At 48.3% G+C, this 21,926-nt stretch overlaps 1 protein-coding gene across 6 annotated transcripts in view; it reads right to left on the bottom strand.

The window, feature by feature from the left end:
• Window positions 1-2,229: 2,229 nt before the first annotated feature.
• mtmr4 (myotubularin related protein 4) overlaps window positions 2,230-21,926 on the bottom strand; it is a 37,815-nt gene continuing 18,118 nt past the window's right edge. For 4 of the 6 annotated variants that reach the window (XM_076020142.1, XM_076020143.1, XM_076020139.1 and 1 more), the window contains 18 exons: window positions 21,597-21,686; window positions 17,565-17,681; window positions 16,126-16,155; window positions 15,505-15,587; window positions 14,409-14,575; window positions 14,194-14,290; window positions 12,814-12,927; window positions 12,541-12,734; window positions 11,995-12,114; window positions 11,267-11,378; window positions 10,616-10,811; window positions 9,555-9,740; window positions 8,960-9,130; window positions 8,599-8,750; window positions 6,208-7,627; window positions 5,354-5,464; window positions 5,090-5,178; window positions 2,230-3,968 (listed from right to left, as the gene is read on the bottom strand). In XM_076020142.1, coding sequence (XP_075876257.1) covers window positions 3,791-3,968; window positions 5,090-5,178; window positions 5,354-5,464; window positions 6,208-7,627; window positions 8,599-8,750; window positions 8,960-9,130; window positions 9,555-9,740; window positions 10,616-10,811; window positions 11,267-11,378; window positions 11,995-12,114; window positions 12,541-12,734; window positions 12,814-12,927; window positions 14,194-14,290; window positions 14,409-14,575; window positions 15,505-15,587; window positions 16,126-16,155; window positions 17,565-17,681; window positions 21,597-21,686 — 3,627 coding nt within the window. In that variant the 3' untranslated portion in view covers window positions 2,230-3,790. The remainder of the gene's footprint in view (window positions 3,969-5,089; window positions 5,179-5,353; window positions 5,465-6,207; window positions 7,628-8,598; window positions 8,751-8,959; window positions 9,131-9,554; window positions 9,741-10,615; window positions 10,812-11,266; window positions 11,379-11,994; window positions 12,115-12,540; window positions 12,735-12,813; window positions 12,928-14,193; window positions 14,291-14,408; window positions 14,576-15,504; window positions 15,588-16,125; window positions 16,156-17,564; window positions 17,682-21,596; window positions 21,687-21,926) is intronic. The other 2 variants (XM_076020141.1, XM_076020140.1) reach the window with 1 other exon arrangement.

Below are 21,926 nucleotides of genomic sequence, written 5' to 3'. Positions count from 1 at the left end.
TTCTGAAGTCTGCTAAAGTCCCCCAATTTGCTGTGACAGAAAGCGTTCATCATCCATTGTTGTCTTGTTGCTCACTAGACCTGCTGTTTCATCACTTCTGATTTTATGTTACCATCAACATGAAATTGGCCACCGGTTGTGATCTGACAATTTAAATGCAAACGTGACGTCTATGATTATGTACCGTCCCTGTTAATAATATTAACAATAAATACATCTGAAATCTGAAGGAGGCTGATGATAACTTCTCATGGGTTTCCTGTGAAACTTCTCTGTGTTTTAATGGCACCAACAATACATTTAACAAATGTCGCACCACCAGCGTACGCAGTCTATTAATAGTGGCATCATAATAAGCATTCGTCCATGAGAAAGTGTCAAAACTCCACGCTGGAGTTCAAAGTAGAGAACTTGAAGGGTGGCAACTCAGCCAGCAGATCAGTGACGCGCACGCACAGACGATGATCACGAGCGGCGGCTCATCGAAAAGCAGGAGAGCAGCAGGAACCTTTAAGAGGGTTTCCTCTTTCCAGCACCCAAAAATCTGTCCAGTCAGTGCAAAGCCGTGCAAAAAAGAATCTCATTACGTCTCTTTGAGCCGTCCTCAGGAGACAGAGAGAGTTGGGAGCTGTCACCTTTATTTTCCTTCACTTGCAGGTTGGAGGTGGAGGGGAAGAGGGGCGAGGGGTGTGAATTATTGATCGTGCTGAGTGATTGTGTTTCTCAACAAAAAAAAAAAAAAAAAAAAGGGAAGGAAAAGAAGAAAAAAGTGACTCGGCATGCCAAGTCATTGCTGTTGCTCTAACTGAGAAGATGACGGTATAGGGATGAGAGAGATCATGGCACGGGTGAAACTTTGCCACATTTCTACTGTACACAACAATCTGTTTTATGAATGCCAGAATAATACGGCTGCTGTATTTAGTTTTAATATGTGATTCTCACCATGCATCTTGTACACTCCCAAATTATTTAGAAAATGATTTCTATAACAAGTGCGCCCTAGTTGTTGTTGTTTTTGTTTTTTTTTGTTTTTTTTTATCGTATCTTTTCAGGGATACATACATTCTGCTTGTTTCTTACATCCTGCCCTGACAACAGCCTCCCTCCTCCCACGTTATTGGACTAACAAATGATATCGTCAAATCATCGATCTGTCTTTCCCATCAAGGCTCCTAATCTTTTCCCACTTCATTTCTCTCAAATGCGCGAAAGTACGCGGGATGCGAGAATAAACTAAAATCACAAAAATATCAAAAAACAATTCACCAATAAACGAATGCTGTGGCTACAGTCACGACAGATCTCGCAGACATGCCGCTTTGATCGGAAAGAAGGGTCACCGGCAGCATCCTTGACGGCGAAAAGGCGCCACCCGGTGGAGAAAAGGTGGAACACGTGTCGCGTTTTCCCATCGCTGAGGTCTGGGAACATTGTTATTTACTAAAATATGTTTAAATATTAGTGTGTGCGTGACCTTTAAACTGCTCATCGGCCTCAAGCGAGAAAATAGATTTCCCAGGCAGCCATTTACTTATTATATATATATATATATATATATATATATATATATATATATATATATATATATATATATATATATATATATATATATATATATATATATATATATATGTATATATGTATATGTATATATATATATGAAAAAGAATAATTATTACTGCTGCCCGGTCAAACAATGTCAGCTTAGTGTTACTGAGCCCCACCAGATATTGACAAATTGTGATAATTTAGAATTGTATGTGGAATTTACAGTGCAAAAATGTTTGGATGCATCACACAACTAAGGGGACTCATTAACGGAACTCCAGGGTGAATAACTGAATTGTTGGCGCTACATAGAGAATAGCAGCGTTCTAGTGTGAAGTGTCAGTGTGGGCACCATTGTGACCTCTATGAAGTCCCCCCTGAGTCTACAAGAAGAGAAAAAGAAAAGAAAATAGTCATGTAGTTAATAACAACAGGGTTTGGTCGGATGTTCTGGCTGAGTGCGGCCAATTAAAACACGTTTCCCATCGACTTCCTAGTGTATTTTATTCTGCTAATAGCAGCTGACAGTGAATAAGAGCCACACACACACACACACACACACACACACACACACACACACACACACACACACACACACACACACACACACACACACACACACACACACACACAATGCTCTTGCTGTTGGTGTAAAGACAATGCAAACTCAGAAGCAAGTCGATGATATAACTTTTATTTTAACCAATGGGATTTAACTTTTACAGTGCATTTCTTTACAACAATTAGTATGTTTTAGCCACCACTACGGATCAAATGACTAGTTATTTTACACTTCTGAGCTCCTCTTTCAGATTGTGGACTTCATCAACTCCGACGTCCACACCGGTGAACTAATTAAGTGGCATCCAATCGTCCACTGAGCTGGTTACGACTTTTATCGATCAGAGCTACCGGTTAATCTTCAGTCGTCTGAGTGAATATTAAGCAGCTAATTATCTGTACCATTGAAACATATAGAGGTGGCCAATTAGAAACCTGCTGCGAGAGAGAGAGAGAGAGAGAGAGAGCGAGAGAGAGAGAGAGAGAGAGAGAGAGAGAGAACAAAGGCTTTCGATGAAGACAAACAAAATATGGCACTATTATCTCATCAACGACCAGCAGACACAAACGCAGCCAGTCAGTCTCTTCTTTCAGCAAAACAACCTGGAATCGCACAGACACTTCATGAGGAACATTCACAAACACCTCACCCCCCCCCTCCCTCCACCCCCCGTTTCTTTCCCAAACAGGAGACGTCGCACAAACTTGTCACCTCGCGAACGTGCACGACGACGCACAACAAACAAAACCCCACATGCAGCGTCTCGCTCCGCAGCAGCCACTCTGGAGAAAAGCAGCGGGAAGGACAGGAGCCACGTCCACTGTGCATACGCATACTTTTGAAAATAAAACAAACAAACACGTCGCGGCAATTAACACATACACGACCCACTGAGTGCTCGTACGAAAAACAAACAAACAAAAAAAGAGCAGTTGGGGGAAAAAAACAAAACAAAAGAAAACCCGAAGCAAAAAGCGATCCAGTTATCCAATGACGTGTTGTTACATTCAGGCTGCAAACTGAAACGGAGACGCGAGGACAACGGTAAACAGCAGATTTCTCCCTTTTGCTCAAGTTTGGTCTCAGATTTCCTCGACGACGACGACAGCTAGTAGTGCACAAAGTAAGAATACAAAATTAGACTTTTTAAATACTGTAGCAGCAATTCTTCTCATTTAAACTTGCCTCCAGTAGTACAGGTGGAGGCTCTGGAGTCGCCCCCACCCCCTCTCCCCTGCAAGGGGCGAGCGATTGTCCTCAGAAGTGCGACAGGGTGGAGGAGGGAGGGATGGAGGAGGGAGGGTGTGTTTGGTACTAGAGGTGGGTGGAGAGGTTTGACTCAAACCGGGTACCGCTGGGGTTGGGGGGGGGCAGCTAGACGCTGCTGCGGCCCCCAGCAGGCTGAAAGTGTCTGGCGAGAAGGGATCCTCCCTCCCTGCCCCTCCCCCGCTGACAGCAAGTCTTCATCAACCTTCATCAAGCGTCTCTCGCAGTTGCACCTCCGCTCCCCGTCCGGAGCTTCTTCCCTCCAAGAGCGTCGCCTCCTTCTCGTCTCCTTCCCCTCCCCCCTCGGCAGCACCAGTCCTGGGGAGGTTTTTCCTCCTGGGGCACCTCAGCACCATCGGGTCCAAATAAACAAAGCAGGGCAAAGAGCCGGGTCGGGCTTCAGAGTGGCGCTCAGCTGGAGGCCGTGGCGATGGCCTTCTTGAGCTGCTGGCAGCGGATCTCGCGGGTGCGCGACTCCAGCAGCAGGTCGTTGCAAGTGTTGCACACCAGCACGGGGTCGTACAGCTGCTGGTCGGGGATGGGCAGCTTCAGGTGGCAACAATCTTTGCAGAACACGTTACCGCAGTTTCTGTGGACGGCGAGAGGAGACGCAGCAGTGGGGGTGAGAGTTGCAGTGAGAGGTTTTTTTTCCTAATGGTACGACACAGTAGCTTTGAATAGGCAGGCAGCAGGAGGAGCGACCATTTGAAGGTTTACAAGGAAATGGCGCCCTCTCCTGTTCAAATTACACCAGAACTATTTGATTAGTGGACTACTCCTCCTACTACTAGTTGATAGTAAATAGTTTTTGTTTGTTTTTTTTCTTTTTCTTTTCTTATTTTACCAGTACCAGACGGTGATCGAATGAAGGTATTCTAAAACTGTGCTCTAGCCAATGTGCCTTGTCCTATGATAACTGTATTTTTATTTATTTAATTATTTAATCTTTGTACTGTATCTGTCCATCCGTCTTCATGTCTTCTTGTCTATGTCTATCGTATCATGTATTTTATTGAAGAGTCTATTAACACCTGGCAAAGGGACTACCGATGGAAATTCGCCTTCAGCTAACTCGGGTAGATTTACTTTCCCAGGCAAATGTTGATCAATGTACTTTGTCCCGTTTTTAAAAATCAAGAATTTGAATTTGACTTTAGAGTGAGCTAGAATTAGAAATTACTGACAATTTGATGACAAACCCAACAGGAAAAGAAATCTCAAGACTGAAACAGAGGCAGCTGATGAGTTCTGCTTTCGACACTGCCAGCGCTCACTGTTCGATTGCCTTAGAATACAATGCCACAAAATACATGTTACACATGTTTGAACACTGCTCACACTTGGATTGTACGTATGATGTTTACTATTGTACAAACGATGCAGTCTTTTGAAGGTGTTCAAATATTCAGAATAACTATTTTTTTATTAAGTTTCCGATCCTGTTGATCTTTATTCTTACTTGGTGATAACAGCGATGGTTCTTCAGACCAGAATCAAACTTTCCTATCAAGCTTTTCTTTACACCACTTTCTGTCTTGCTATTGGCTGAGTAAAGGCTTAAAGTCAGACATGCAATACTGCAGGTAAACCACACGTTTTCTTTCCTCTGAAGATTTTCATCACACACTGATGGGACGTCACACAGACTTGAATACGGCGCCCTCTTCTGGTGAGTGAAGGTGTTTTTGTGTAGACAGAGTGAAGGCCCACCTGCAGTGGTGACGTCTCTTGGCTATCCAGAACTCACAGTCACAGTTGAAACAATGCGAGGCCATGTGATCGGGCACCCACCTCGTGACCTACACACGCGCACACACACACACACACAGACACACACACACACCACCAGAGTGCTCTAGTTAACGGTGCTCCTGCCCGTGCATGTGACAGTAGTGACAGTAGTGACAGAAGGTGACGGAGGTGACGGAGGGCCCATTTGAGAAAGCAGAGAAAGTTGAGTGGCGGCCGGCTGACCTCTGTGTCCTTGCGATCCACACGATCCCAGCTGCCCTCAGACAGACGGTCCTCGCTGTGGGTGGACAGAGAATCCTCCTCGTTGCTGGTGTCTGACTCCCGCAGACACGTCTGTGTGCACAGAGAAGGAAGAGCAAAGTCAGCAGGACTGACCGCGGAAAGCAAATGTTTGCAGAGAGTGCAGAATATAGCAAAAAAAAAAAAAAAAGAAGAGTAAAATCAGGTGGAGGTGTCAGCATTGACGCGGTAATCACAATGAGATTAGACGCAAGGTTTAGCCGCTGATTTTAAATGCAAGCCCTTTGTCCCTTCCGTTCCCCCGTAGTCAGGTCCTCAAGCTGTAGCGCATGTTTCCACACTGCATCCTGCCAACGTTAGCTGTGTTTATCTTATGCAAATGACACCACAGTGTTTAAGCAACCACCTACACCAGTGCTACTCAATAGAATGATTTGTGTTTATCTTGAAAAAGAAGTTTCTTTTTACGACCTCCTGACACATATGTTTTTTTTTTGGCATGGGTCATGTTGTTTCATTTAACAAAATGCATTTGCAACAAGTGGACCAAAGATGAAAAAGGAAATCCTGTCTTTCTGTTCATTTGCTACCCAATGGCGACGCTGGTAAGAATTGCTTTGCATAAATATGGACACAAAAAGGAAAAATTACACTATTTTAAACCTACAAATCAAAATGAAATTAATTGTGCTTCACTATGGAAATTCAGAGCTTAATTGCAATTAAATGAAGGGTTTGACAGCCTTGTAATAATAATAATAATAATAATAATAATAATAATAATAATAATAACAACAATAGTAATAATAAAAATAATAATAATCAGGACAACTCACGATGTCGTCCTCGTAGTCGACGTCGGGCTCCGAGGGCGGCGTGCTGAACTGTTTGCTCTCCAGCCTCATCTGCAGCTGCCGCACCTGCTGCCGCAGCACCTCCACTTCCTGCTTGTAGGAGGCCTCGATCTGCCGCAGCCGCTGCTGCACCGCGTCCACCGGCACCGGTAGCCCGTCGTCGTCCAGGTAGGCGGGCGCCGGGGCGGGGGGCGGAGGCGGCGAGCCCGACACCGAGGGCGAGGCGAGCGACGCCGGCAGCGCCAGGTGTCCCGACACCGAGTAGCCGTTGAGGAAGGCAGCGGCGGCGGTGGCGGCGGCAGGTCCCCCCCGGGCGGCGGGGCAGCAGGGGGCCTCCCTGCGGCAGCAGTGGGGGCCGCTGGCCGGGGCCAAGCCCTGCGAGCGCAGCAACAGCTTGCCGGCCAGCCGCCGGCTCTGGTAGGAGGTGGAGGTGGTGGTGGTGGTGGTGGGGCCCTGCGATGAGGCCCGGCCCGGCCCGGGGGGGGCGGCCGGGCTGCAGGAGGACTGCACCAGGCCCCGGACCCCCTCCCACGGGGGGCCCAGCAGGCTCAGGTCCGAGAGCTGGCGGGCCGCCAGCTGGACGCAGTCCGGGGGGGCCGGGGGGGCCGGCGGGGCCGGCGCCGACACCCTCCTCCTCGGTGGCTGGTCGAGGTGCGGCGTCTCCGCCTGCTCCTCGTTCAGGGGGGTGTGGGGGTGGTGGTGGGCCGGGGGGGGCTCCCCCTCGTCGGTGAGGGTCTCGGTGGAGTCCTCCATGGGCTGCTGGACGGCGAGGAGGCCCTCCGGCAGGGGGAGGGGCAGGGGGGCCACCCGGCCCTGCGAGTGGCCGTTGAGCAGCGGGAGGGTCTCGGCACTCTGAGCAGTCCTGGGGGGGGTGTCGGGGAAAGGAGGCGGCAGGAGGGGGGGGCCCGCGGTCGGAGACGGCGCTTGCTGCAGAACCGGAGTGTGATTGGCCGGAGAGTCCGGGCCGAGGGGGGCGGGAGGGAGGGGTGGGGAGGGGAGGGGCTGCGTGGTGAGACAGGACTCCTCCTCCTCCTCCTCCTCCTCCTCCTCCTCCTCCTGTTGCTCCTCCTGTTGCTCCTCCTGTTGCTCCTCCTGCTGCTGCTGCTCCTCATCTTCTGCCTCGTCTTCCTCCTCCTTCTCCTCCTCCTCCTCCTCCCCACAGCTATCCCGGGGGGTTGCGCCGGGACTCTGACCCAGAGGGTCCCGTCCGTTGGTGGCGAGGGGTCCGGGCTCCGGCACTCCTTCCTCGTGGCACAGGTCGTGGGCGGCCGGCGAGGGCTCCGGCGCCGCGCGGCCCTCCAGGCAGTGCTGGTTGAGGTTGGGGTCGCTGGACGTGCGGGTCAGCGGGAGGCCGTTCTCGAAGGCCGACAGCAGGTTGTCCATGGAGCGAGTCTTGGGAAGTCTGGGCAGCGCAGGAAAGAGCCGTCAAGCAATGACTTGTTTTGGACACTAGAGGGCAGTGCATCCGTAGCGTTTAAAGGTCCAGTGTGTAAAATTTGGCTTGAGTTAGGATTTTTTTTATAATATAAAATATACAGCCCATAAATATAGTAAGAAAAGTGTATTCCAGCAGTACAATAAAAGTCATTTGGTTTTACTACCCTTAGAACAGTTCTCATTCATAGAAGCCACAAGTTTGGACACAGCTTAGCATGCAGATTATTATTATTCTTTAATCGTTACAGCTTTCTACACTGCGGATAGATACTGAAGACATCAAATACATAAGCAAGATATACTTTTCGTAGCCTAAAGACTTTCCTTTTCACAAAGGCCTTTCCTTAGCCTTTTTTATGTCTCATTGCTCGGGTTGTGTTGTTTTTTACTAAATATGTTTTACAGCAGGTTTTATGTCCTTCTATGTCTCATTGCTCTTTGTCAACATTAGGTTTTATGCTTCTTGTAGCACTTTGACATTTCTTTATGTAAGATGTAATATAAATAAAATTCATTATTTATTATTATATTATTATACATAATTATGCAGCATATAAAAACATGTTAAATAACTAAATATGCTTTTTATGAAAGGTGGCTATTTTGAAGAATTTAAATATAAACCTATTTTGAGTTATTTTACACTTTTGTTTCCTACATAATTTCATGTGTGTTCATACGTACTTTTGATGCCTTCAGTGAGAAACTTCAATGTCAATAGTCATGAGAATGAAAGAAAAGACATTGAATTCATAGGGTGTGTCCAAACCTTTGACTGGTAGTGTATATAAAGCAAGGCTCATCTTAATTTTTTAAGGACGGCTGCTTGACAGTGGTCCCTAAATATGAAATCCGCTTTCAGGTGGGCGTCCTTAAAAATTGAACAGACTGGACCTTTAATGTGTGACTGGGGGTAAAAAGCAGTGTGAAGCCCACCTGTCGAGGGGCCGGCTGAGTTCGTCCCCAGCCGCTCCCGAGGGGAGGTAGAGGTCCATGGAGTCGTCCACTGCAGTGCAGGGGGAGGAGGTGGGCAGGTAGACGGCCGTCCACAGCTGCAGCGCTCGTGTGTGACACACCGGCTGCAGCACCTGTGAGATGACGAGAGAGAGGACAATCCTGTCAGGTCAACTTCAGGAAGGAGAAGGAAAGCAAAAACGAGTAAGGAGAACGTAAAGCCAATGAAGCTATGAACTATTTTGGAAAAATAAAATTGCACAGCTACATAATTGCGGTGCAGTCTTAAAATGAGGTGATGCGCCTTCTGATGCGCTCAGTCGGCGAGCGAAGAGGAACGTACCACGTCGTGGCTGGGGATGTAGAGGAAGTTCTGGAAGTTCTTGTTGCCGCTGCGAAGCAGCGACCACACTGAGCAGGTGCGCTTGTAGAGGTTCTTGGCCTCCCTCTCCCGGCCGTTGTTGCACAAGAAGGTGCCGTAGAGGCACGAATAGGTGTGCTGCACCAGCTTGACCTGCGTGGGACCGAGGCAGTTTAATGGTTTGTTTAATGTGGAACACAAACACATGGAAGGCAGGAAAGCAGAGTATTATGAAAACCTGATTTACAGCAGGTCGTTATTATGGTTAATTGATGAATAGCACATTCCCACAGCTCATTCCCAGCAGCGAGTAGGAAAATACTGAGGTGCAAAGATGGGAGATATATTGCACAGCTAATTTATCATTTTAATATCACTTTTTATCTTTCCTGCCCAATGAAACGCAGTCTAAATAACAGCTGTTTAATACATTACCAAAATAATTATTACAGGTTTTTTCATTGTTTGATTCAATGGCCTGTAAAACGTCACAGACACTACAACTTGCTGATGAAACGTGAAGTAAAAAGTGGGAAGAAGAGTTGGGGGGGATGGAGGGAGGAGCGCGGCCACCCACCAGCAAGGCCTCGTTGAACTCAAACAGGCAGGGGAACTGTTTGAGCAGCTGGTGCACGCAGTCCAGCCACTGGAGGAAGACGGGACACTGCTCGCTCACGTCGTCGGCGTTCTCCTGGTGGCCGCAGCGGTCGCCAAACTTGTGGCCGAAGTCCAGCCAGTCGGTCTCTACAAGCAACTGGAAACCCTGTGGATCACACGATGGCGCTGCTCAACGAGTGCTGCGGCAGCAATTCACAATTCACAGAAGGGTGGTTACGTTCCCGGCTTTAGGTTTTACAGGGGAGCTCAAACCAAGCGATTCTTTTCATTTTTCTGAAGCCTGGTACTTCCTTGTTTAAAACGGGTGATAATCTCACCTACGGTGCAAGTCATCAACACTGCGGCGAGAACCGCATGCTTCTGTGGTTGTGAAAACGTCTTATAAGCAGATGGGGGCGTGCAGTTGGCCACATTTATGATCAACAAGTGATTACAAAGCATGAATCTTCAACACAGTTATAGTAAACAAGAGTGAGCAACAGGCTTTCTGCATGGGTACAGATTCTAAATATTATGAACTTGTACGTCTATGTTAATGCACCCAGGTACTGCTTGCCAGTGAGCCTGGGGACTAGGATATTCAATGTGGAAACCCCCCAGAGTTCTCAACCTTTTCAACCCTCTCCAATAATCTGACAGTTGAAACTCTGTGACACTGCTTGGATTGGCGAGTGTGAAAGAAGTCTTTAGATATGACTGTAAATTACCTAGGAAAAAGTAAAAGTATATATGAGTAAAGGTAAGTGAAGTATAGGTAAATTAAATAATAATTCGAGTTTTTTATATAATAAACACTAGCAAATATTTTAAACCGTGTATTTCATCGTCTTTAGTTTCTTAGCTGTGTCAGATCTGATGCTTTGCTAGTTGCAGAACCAACTGCCACACTGGGACAATTCAAGTCCTACCTCACATCAACACTATGACATGTGGAATCAAAACCTCTATTTCTAGCTATCTTACCAAAGGTTCAAGTCTGATGATATGGGACAGTGTGGACTAGCTTTTTCAGATTCCCACCTCTAATGTCCGGTAGTAGGGGTCCAAGAGAACCTTGGCGAGCGCTACGATCTGCGGGGTGCGGTCCCAGCCGTCGGAGCAGTGCACCAGGACAGGCCTGCCTTCCCTCTCCACCGCCGAGCACACCAGAGTGGCCGCTTTCAGCATGACAGACAGGTGCTGCAGCCAACGGGTGCTTTCCAGCGCAGACAGCCAGCTGGAGACAACAAGAGGAGATGCATTATGCAAGCAAATCTCTGCACAGACATATGGAAAGAGGAAACCTGTGACCCATCTCCACTCGGGGCTTGTGTTTTTTATTGGGGGTTTAATGCTGAGGCGCACTGTCCAGGAGATCCACCTGCTGTGAATCACAACAGCTGGTTTTAACTTGCATATTGTAAATATGTTGCTACAGAGTGCAACTGCAGGAAAACAAATTTAAAAAAGTAAGCACATCACGCACACATCCGCTGCCAGTGTGCACAGACAAACAGACAGCTGGCCTGCCTGGCAGGAGCCAGACTGGACTGTGGCCTCGTTCCCATCTCTGTGTGCGGTGTTGCATTACTGTGAGGTGAGGCCAATGAAATGGGAGGGGCGGGGGGGCGGATGGAGACAAACGGAGGCAGAGCGGTGTGTGCGGGGGTAAGGTCAGACGGATCAACTTACTTTCCTGGATCCGGGATCTGGCTGCAGACGGTCCGCAGGGCCTGGAAGCTGTTGCGGATGGCGTGGATGTTGGCCATGCCCATGAACATCACCTCACAGTTGGGGTAGTACTCTGCGCACGGAGACACACGTAAGCAACTTCTAGATGTAGGTCAACAAACACCAAAAACAACCTTGACGGGCACAGGGACGTCATACGTTCAGATCATTACACAACCATGTGACCCCCCCGTCGACAATCATCAACCAGCAACACCTCCTTCCACAGGCAGCAGGTTTGGCCCAAGGTTAATGTATGTTTTTCCAGACTGTGCCACTGGCGTAAAGCCACCTGCCACATGTGGAAGGTACCACAAGGACATCAGTTTAAGCAGGGTGGCTGTAAACAGAGGGCTAAATAAGATTTTATGATAAATTTGATTTGCAGTTTTATTTATCAATTAATCAGGTGAGGCCAAGATATATCCACTATGTGCTTAATTTAGTAAAAATATTTGTAGCTTTGCATTGTCAGTCAAATGCATCTATTTCTGAGTGTGCAGTTGCTTTCTTCTCCAAGAAATCAATCACGAGTCTCATCCGAGCTCTTCCAATCGTAAGAGAAATTCTTAATTTGGTGCTGATAGTTTTTAAAAGACAAAACACAAAACGAAAAAATAGCGGCATACTGTAAAAACGTGCCAGCAGTAGATAGGACAAAACAGTTTTCAGCGTGTGGCTGCCCTGACCTTCACATTCACAGCCTCCGCCCTTGGCCCTGTTGGCCACCGCAGCGGTGTACGAGCGGGCGTCCAGTATCAGCAGCTTCTGTGGCACAGAGTTGTCGTCGCCGCCTGCCAGAGACGAGTCTGGGGAGACGGGAGAGAGGCACAAACATGATGTGCTGCGAGACTCTGGAAGAGGCCGAGGAACAGCGAAGGAGAGGTCGCCCGGACGCGACCAGAAGAAAAGCCACTCCATTTGCAGTCTAGTGGAAATCAATACCTCCCCCTGACGACACACACGGTTGCTACTGGTGACTATCACAAGTGGAGCGACCTGTCCTTAACACAGTCCACACAGAGAGAGACAGGTAATTACTCTGCGACTGAGACTCAACCACTTCCACTTTGTTGCTGCCACTCACTTTGCATGCACACAGTGCATTGTTTGTTTGCTTATAATCAAAACCAGACATGAATTACTGGCACCCTTTGACAACAAACTGCACCAGTTACACCGGCATCAGTTGGCAACGCATGAATCAAAAATCCTTTTTTCAATTTTTTTTATACCAAAATCGCCGTCGCAGGAGTCGGGAGCTTCTCCACGCTGTCGGCAGGACGAGGCTCCGCAGGGCCCCTTGGTCGCCATCTGACAGGCCTTGGCAATAGACGTCACCAGGTACTCGTCGTCCGTGTTCCTCCAGCCCCACCAGCTGATCTCGGGCTGGCTGCACCGGGCGATCACGGCCCCATTCCTCTGGTGCCTGCAGGTCACATTTCAACATCGGCAAGGTTGGGAAAACAGACTGGTGAGAAACGGTGCTCGGCCGTCGGCGGACGCACCTGTAGACCACCACGGGGATCCTCTTCCAGGACCGGAAGGACGCCACGCTCTCCAGCTCCTTGTCGGTGATCCATATTGGAACCAGGAGCTTCTGGGGGTAGCTGGAGCACAGTCTGCGGGTGACACGGACGACACGCTTTATTTTCAGTTCACTTTACAGAGAAAGATCCCGTGCGGTTCATCCTGAAGCCGGGACATTGCTCGAGTTCGGAACAGAAAAGTCCCTCAGCAGGAAGAAGCTGCAGTACGTACACTCATTTGACATTCCTTGCAAATGTTCTAGTCTTCAGGGTCACCAAAACACCGAGCGGCATCTCTCTGCTCTGACTGCATCCATCTGTCACTGTCTCTCAATTTCCCATGGTGCTCCTCTCGGATTGATATCCTCCTGCTCGTTGTCTAAGGAGTGAAGGGGGGACTGAGTGAGTGTGTGTGTGTGTGTGTGTGTGTGTGTGTGTGTTTGTGTGAATGTGAGAGTGGAGGAAGCAGAGTATGGCGCTGAGTCACGGTCCTCAGCAGGCTGCAGCTTGTTTAATTAGCCTGTCGTCCTGAGCGTGTCTGTCTGCCTCAGCAGGCTGCACTCCCTCCTGGGCGCTCCACGCACAACGAGCTGCTCTGCGTTGGCCCAGGCACTAAGAGTGACTGGGGAGTGCAAGGCATGTGCAACGGCCAACGCACAACAACAGAAAAGGCGTGTCTGAGCGAGCCCCACTGAGTTATTTATAAGAAGTGTGTGCAGCAGAAAGAGTCTGATGTGGGTAATGCCGCCTCTACGATCAGATCAAGCAGTTCTCACATTGAGTTGCCCTGCTGAAGGCGAGTGCTGCAAATCCATCCCTCAAGTTTTACAACCCAAAGACCGATGGGTTGTCTTGCAATTAAAACTTGCTTGCAAGGAGATGATTGTGTCCTTACTCCCCTTAATGAGCGGTTGGAAAAAATGAAGGTAGGATGTTGCAGTGAAATGTGTATTTTGCAGAAGATCCGTAAACTATCCGAGAATTTCACTTTTAAAATAGAACAGAATATGATCGTTCTCGTGGCTCAGGGTTGTAAAATTCCAGGATCCGTGTGTGAAAGACTGAGTCATAATGAATTAAAAAATGTGCGAGTGTGCTTTGTATTCTCTTCGAATTAAATTCTCCCAACCTGTAACCCAGCAGCCATTCAAAACTCCCATTTTCCAAATTCAGTGGCGACGCCAACACACACAAGCTGTTGGGTGCACAGCCTGTTCAGTTTGGCGACTCTTGTCGTTACACTGTTTCTTTCCGAAATCTCCAGAAGAAACACCGTCGCTCAGCATTCTCTGCTGCAACGTAGCTTTGTGGCGCTACAGCGCCCTCATGCTATTTATTGCGGAGCTATCTGCCACTTACTTGTAGTTGGAGTTTATGTCCGACACTCTCCAGACATTTTGTGTGTCGAACCCCATCCTCTTGACCTCCATTTCCATTCTGTGTCTCACGTGATCGCCTGCACACACACATACACAGAGTAAAAAAGCATTGCGGAGTTAGTGCAATTCTCTGGGAATGATCCGTCTTGAAACTCTGCACAATCAAACTGCTGGGCTGCGTGTCTGTGCTGTGACCTGGACGGCAGAGGTGGACATGCTGGTCCTCGTCATCGGCGCTGCCCCCCAAACACCAGGCGTGGTAGGCCAAGGCGAACAGGTCCTCCAGCCTTGACGGGTGAGCGATGGCTCGGTTTAGCCTCTTGGCCCACTCCTGGCATTGCTTGAAGGTTGCAAAGTGGCATCTATGACGCATGGGGGAATGCATAAAACAGTTAGCACCCCCCCATCTGGCGGAAAGGCCCGCTGTGACTTATTGAGTGGAACAAGACGAGACAATAATCATTAGTTCGGATGTTTCTCAGCAATTAAGCTTTCACACAGGAGCGATAACATGACGCCTTAATAATGGGGAGCCGGAGCTGCTGCTGACACATCTGCTGCTGCGTCTCGAAGCTCAACTGGTTGTGAACCCCACAGATGTGTCTTCTACTGCCAACTGCAGCACGCACCTGCCGACCATTTCAATTTCACTTTGTTTTTAAGTGCAGGCCAGTGGTAATGAAATATTTGCCATGTGCGACTGAGAAATTAAGGTAAAATTGTGTTGTGCAACCAAGGTTCTGAACCAACATCTTAATATTTTTTGAAAATAAGGCAAATATACACTTATAAACCAAAGAACACAATACTGTTAGGACATAACGTACTACGATGGTGGAGGTGGTGACAGAACACAGTCTGTTGATGTGCTGTTGGGTGAGTAGACTGAACTAATAATAAAACTGCCCTGTGATGAACTACGACAGCACACTCAGTGTACCGTCATAATGCAACTTTCTTTACTATGGAAGTATGAATGTTCTTCTGCAGGCATGTTAAGTGTTGAGAGTTTATGTATAATCTTATTATATTATATATTATATAATAATATTATATATAAATAGTATAATCTTATTTAGCAGTAAGAATAGAGGTACACTGATATCACCGCTCCACTACTAGCATAACAGTCGAAATCATAACAGCTATTTTGGAATCCAAGAGTACAGATTAGAGGGTTAGCTTGGTGCCATGTGTCCCGCCCCCTCCTATTGGCTGACTATCATTAATTCAAACGTGCAGCAGGCCTCTGTGCCGTGTGTGCGCTCTGTAGCGGTGCATCCGTCCCTACCTGACGACTTTGGAGTCTTTGCAGATGATGTGCAGCTGGAACATGTCTCTGCTTTCCACGCTCTCTACCAGCCTGAGAGGCACCTGTAGGGGGAGACACAGAGCAGATGTGAGGCGTTAAATGGGCTCACTGCAGTCGGGCCATCTACAAAAGGGGACCAGCCTCTGGACTGACTTCGGTCAGGCTAGAAACGCTAAGCCCAACTAAGATCTGGTTTCAGCAGGAACACAACAGTTCTCTTTTCTACATCAGACTGAGTCAACATCTACTGTGCTTTATTTCTATCTAGTTGTTGGTTAAAGCCAAGGGGTTAAGAGGTTGTTTTTTTTTAATGCAGGCACCCATACAAGTTTATTATGGCAAAAGATACATGCAATACATAATGCATGCTGAAAAAGTACAAGCCTGGTCTGAGAGCAAAATGTAGCACTTGATTATGAACTCTGTGTGGTCAGCAGACACGTTGCACCACAGCAGCTTTACAGAGAGTGATAATCAGCCCAGTGAGTTGAATGAAAATGGCAATTTGTCCCGCGTGCACGGCAGCAGCTGAAGAGGAGCTGAATGACTTATGTTGTCTAGACTGTGGCAGTGGTGGTGTTTTTGTCTCATAGTACTCACAGATATCTCACTGTCCACACCTGGGTAGGTCTACAACACAGTGACACCATGAAGCACACACACAGAGAGGGGGAGAGAGAGAGAGAGAGACAGGGAGGGAGGGAAGGAGGACACGAGACAGAAGGAAATGGAACAAAATGAAAAATAATTAAACTGAAAAAAAAGAAAAGGATTCAACGGAGACGAGACGGAAATGAAAAGGTTAACGCAAAAGAAAAACAGAGGTCGGAGGATGAAAAGGAAGCCGAGCGGCTGATGGGGCGGGCTACCGGCAGCACAGGCCAAATGGAAATCATAGACAGAAAGACAAACACATGCAGGAGCAAAGGGCAAGAAAACAGCTCAGAGGTCGTGGGGTGGGGGGCGGGAGGTGGAGGGGTGGCTGGGTGAGAGGTTGGGGCTCGCTGGCGGAGCTCGCCGTCCAGCTGGGGTCAAGGCAGGACTCTGTCCAAGCGGGTCGAAACCAGATACTTTGATGTGCCTCTCTCATTAAGGTCGGAGGGGAGCAAACGGACGGCCAGCTAGAGCGAGTCCCCCCCAGCGCTCTCCTTTTAGAACGTGCAACATCTCACTCAGGAGCGAGAGAGTCTGCAAAACACCAGCAGGGTCGAGCAAGGAGGCGGGAGGATCGCTCGCTCGCCAACGCCAGAGAAAAGACAATCGTCCAGTTTGTCTGCGAGCGAGTTGTCCTGACGTCAGCGAGGGGTGAGCTGGTCAGCGGTGGTGCCAGCAGGGCCCGCGGGCCACCGCAGTCAGGACGTACCTCTGCACCCAGTCCTCTCCGGGGGTCAGAGCGTCTCGCAGCCTCAACGCCCCAATAAAGAACTTTTTAGGCAAACTAAGCTTTTATTTTTATTATTATAAAAACTTCTTTATGGGCACCTCATGCGCTACTCCGCCTTCCCTTCGCTTCCTTTGCACTGTAAACAAAACAATGTGTTTTCCTAAAAATTTATATGGCCAGGGGGAAAAGGAAAAAGCCTGTGTGTGCCCAAACTACACAGTAGCCTCTTCTTTCCTGCCACTGGTTTTATGTGGCAGGTCCAGCAGCAGGGGGCGATCACACAGGCAATCCCGGGCATGTGGGCTAAAGCAGTGGTTCTCCAGTGGTGGAGTCTCAACAGGTGGACCCACATTTTTTTCATTATCATGAAGTCGTGACCCAAATTAATTCCAACAACACTCAAATTTATTCTACGCAAAAACAAAAAACGCCAGCCCACTTTCTATCATGTCCAGCAAATAAATTATTGAAATTATTGAATCAAATTGTGTGTCCTGCCAAATAAATTCCCAACATTTTCTCTACAAATATTAAAATCCCTTTAAAAAAGAAGGAAACTTCCCCACGAAGCCTCGACCGACCAGTTGAGAAAAGCTGGGTGAAAGCAAAACCCAAGTGTTCACCCTCAGTGTGTTTGCCCATGACTTGCACTCACGTTAATGACGGAGTCCTTGTACTTGATGTGCAGCCTGTAGTTGGAGATGGCTATGATGGCTTCGTCCGCCTGGCCGAGATATTCCACCCCTTCCCCCTGAAGAACCGGGAACGGCACCTGGAGGAACACAGCAGCCAGACATGAGTTTGGGGGCAGCGAGAACATCAGGTGTCAACTGGCAAAGAAAGACCTGCAAGACCCTCACTTTGAAACCCTCCCAGTCGGCAGAGGCTTTAAAATGCAGAAATAAGGCGCCAAGCCAATGCTCTTGTTGATATTTGGCATTTTTTCACAAGCCAAAACACTGCATATTTCTCGAGTCTAGCGGGACCTAGACCTGAAGACCTTCCTGATAACGGCTCAGAAAGGCAGTTGAAAATTATTCAAAGTCACAAAAAAATGCAACTGAAACAAGAACAAAAATGTGCTTCAAATAAAATAGGACTTCAATCCTCAACATCGTAACAACTTCTGCAGACATAGTTTATGAATAGTGCATTGTGTCAGTAGATTAAGAGTTTTTTTTTTGTGTTTTTTTTTTTACATTATTAAACAAACACTGAGGAGGAACACGATAAATGTCGGCTGCATTTAGACAGAGAAGTTGCTGTATCTGAGTTGGAACTGGAGCCACGGGCCTGTCCAAGTCCCATATTACACCAAACTCCCAAAAAGGTTTTTAACACTGATGTATGAGTGTCTGGTCAGTGTGACGCCCTTTCCCTTTTGGACTTCCTTCAATTAAAGAGAGGGATAAATCACACTGGTCTGTGCTCAGCTCCTTGTGAGCACTTGTACATCACTGACGCCTGTCCAAGGTTGGAGGTGACACTGGAGGTGGGTGTCTGGCCCAGCTAAAGCCGCCCCCAGCCGGCTTGTTTTTGTGGCCTTTCAGACATGTAAAAAGACAAAAGCATCCGATTTAACAGGAAGGAGGAGAGTGTCAGTGGAACACTGTGAGCACAGGGCTAAACGGGACGCTTAGTGAGGACCTATAGAGCTCTTCTGGGACATTAACGATTAATGTGGGGCTCCAACGGAGTCTGGTGTTGGAAATAAAGATCTGAAAATGGGCATAATATTGGAGAATCGCGGAGAAAGAGAGCAGACAAGAAGGGGGGACGTGGGGAGGGCTGTGCGTGCACGTGTAGCTGTCCAATTAGCGCCTAGTGGTTGTACAGAAGGACCTTTGTGAGCACAGAGGGTTTGTTAGTGGACCTGAATGAGCGGCGGGGAGACAAGAGGCGCGACTGTGGAGGAGAAATGTCTGCAGCTACGTTTCTTACTTGTACACATTTCATTACAGGCCGAGCCAAGTCCGCTCTCCGGTTGGAACAATGCATTTAGATAATTGGTTCCCTACCGAGCTCGGTAGAAAACCATTTTCATTTACCTCCGAGGCTCGCCGCTGGCTTTTCAAGCCGACCTTGTGGAAGGGACACGTGGCGGCTACGCTTTAGCCATTTCAGGAACAATGTCGCCAGTCGGTGTGATAATCAGAGTTTACCAACACGCGGCGTGGTCACTTTCAGACTCGCAGCCCATTCAGATTTTCCTCCTTACAACTGACTTCGGCCCTCGCTTTTCATGTGATTATCTGAATACACTGGGCCACCTCTGGCTGCTCGGGCACAAGCACTCGACGTGGGAATGGCAATCTGGCCCTCGTTGTTCCGCTGCCGGCTTTGACAAGCGACGACGTTGCTTAGAGACAACATTACCTCATCCTGCATTAGCATGCATTGCTGAGTCACGCAGAGGAAGGACCCGCTGGTGCATGTGATGGGAGGACATGCAAGCGGGGCAGATGGGGTGAGAGGGGGTGGGGGGGGGATTATGCTAAGATGCCCGAAAAATCAGCCTCGCTTCAAATACATTAGCCGACGCTGTTAAAAGCACAGCCTGATTACAGCGAGTGCAGGAGCTGGATGTGAGATCTGACTGACCTACAAACACAAGCTAGCGCTCGTCGGATCAAGCGGGGTTTGCCGCAAAAAAAAAATTAAGACAATGCGTGAAACAGATCCCAACAAGGTTGAAAAGCTCGTGATGGACGGGCGCAAAAGTGAACGTGTCAGTGCAGCAGACTGACGACAAGTGCGGAGCTCGCGCTGAAAAAATATCCCGGCTGTAATAACGCTGACATTTATCGCTGCACCTGCTCGTCTCTGAAGTGAAAATTCAGCGCGTGAGGCGGAACAGAGAGCATGATGAGGGGAAGAGCGCAGGGGAAATGGAGCACATAGTACTCTGCACAGGAACAGCGACAGAGCCAAATTTAGGCTGCAAACCCCTTGGAACGTCACACCCGGACGTGCGGAAAAGAATCATTTATGAATCTGCACATCTGTGCTTTGGAAATTAAGCCTAGCTCAACTCAACGAGGCAACTATTAAAATAAAAAGACACTTTACATATAAATGCATTATTCAAATATGTAGAATCTCTGGAAATCACAGGTGCTGATACAGTTTATTGGAAGAAATGTTTGTCCTGCAGCGCTCTCGGGTCCATCGTGAGTCGGAAAACGCCGGCGGCAGAAGCACCGAGTCTCTGACGCGAAAACAGAACCAACACGTCCTGCACAAAGTGCCACAGTTGACATGCTGTGCTGGCCGGGGGCTGCATCAGAAACGAGCCGCGCTCCAAAAGTAGGTGCATGAGTCACCGGCAGTCACCAAGTGCAGCAGAAGACAAGAGTGTCACGTTTCATCTGCAGAGCCTTCTGCCGAGGAAATATCTGCAAATAAATAAATAAATGAATAAAAAGGGGGGAGAGAAAGTGATGAGGGCGGTGGGGGGAGGGGGAAAAACAGAGGGGGGGGGAGGGGCTGAGAGCGAGCGAGCGAGCGAGAGAAACCCTGTGAATAAACACGCCGGAGTCGTGACTTCCGGTTTCCAGAGCAGCCTGCTTGTGAGAACAGGCACGTGTGCGCACGCAAACGTGAGCGTGCACTACGGCTTGTGAGCGAGCGGGAGGGGGATGGGATGGAGGGTGCGGGGGGGCAGCGGGGTATTTAATGCGGCGGGCTAAGGGATGCCCGTAATTTGCCTGTGGGAGAGCTCTGGCAGCAGACAGCTGTCGGAGGCGCTGTCAGCCAGAGCCTGCACACGGCAAACACACCAAAAGCAGAGCAAAAACGTGCGTAAAATAGAGGAGGCGGCAGATGGGAAAACGGCTTCGCAGGCGTTAACGTTAAAGAGCTGCGTGACCTTTCTCTCACTCGAGTCTTTTCGCTATGCTTGCTTTAAAGAAAGAAAAGAAATAAGAAAAAGAGAAGAAGAAGAAATCAAGCAGGAGCTGCAGTTCAGGACCGACTCAAACGTTCAATTATTTATTGCCGTCTTTTAAGGCGTGTTTTTTTTGCGACCTTGTCATCGACCTTTAATTCAGGGCAGGTCGAGAAATACTTCGAACAGATATAGAAAAAATAACACGCATCGTTAGCAATAGCGATCTACTGTTGCACACCCGGCATTTGACAACAGGGGCACACAGCTTCCTGATCACGGTCAGCAGATTGGACAATCAAATGCTGACTGACTGGCATCATACTGCCTTCTGCTGAAAATAAGAAAATTAGTGATCTAAATGTTTTTACAATGATCATTTTTCTTCTCAGCGAGTGGTCTAGTAATGAATTTGGATTTAAAATAAAATAAAACCTGGCTTTGCTTTTACTGCTATATCTGCAAAAGGTTGTACCAGTCACAGGAGGTGTCAGCACTAGTTAGTTTTGCTCTATACAAGCTTATCAGCTCTACTGCTTTCAGTGTTGAAACAAGACAAAAAAAAAAAAAAAAAAAGCTCTGGTCAGTGTCTTCATCCTTCATTTAGCGTCTGGCATCAAGCCTCCTGAGCTGTGACTGAGTAATATCTTGGCAATTGAACTGTGCATACTTTCATCAGGGTGTATCAGTGGAGCACACCCCTGCTGCAGCAGGAGTTGCCGCTTGAGAAGCAGCCTGCTCACTGCTCACTGCTCACTGGACATGTAGAGAAAATGTTGAAGGTAGGCCTGTCCAGCTCACCTGAAGGTTGTCATCCTCCTTCACCAGCTCCTTCTGGGGGAACAGGTCCTTGGCCTTGATGTACTCCAGACTGGGAGGCCCTTCTTCACCCTGTCGGACGCACAAACAGCAGAACCTTCAGCGATGCGTTTTCAAAAAGAGAAAACGCGGGCCGGGCACACTTTAATAACAGCGACTTTGAGGCATGGGAGAGGCCATTTCACAATCAGTGCGAGAACTAAGGTACATGTTCTTACAATTCTACTCCATTTATCGGGCAGGTTCGTTTGAAAGTGTGCCAGTTGGAAAATCGCGATCCGCCTCATCCAACTCGCAAGGCGGCACGCAGGT

The sequence above is a fragment of the Nelusetta ayraudi genome, unplaced genomic scaffold (genome assembly GCF_046127955.1).
Source record: "Nelusetta ayraudi isolate G7.1 ecotype Tasmania unplaced genomic scaffold, CSIRO-AGI_Nayr_v1 ptg000011l, whole genome shotgun sequence".
NCBI lineage: Eukaryota > Metazoa > Chordata > Actinopteri > Tetraodontiformes > Monacanthidae > Nelusetta > Nelusetta ayraudi.
Note: the sequence above shows the minus strand (reverse complement) of the source record. Positions and strands in the feature narration are given on the sequence as shown.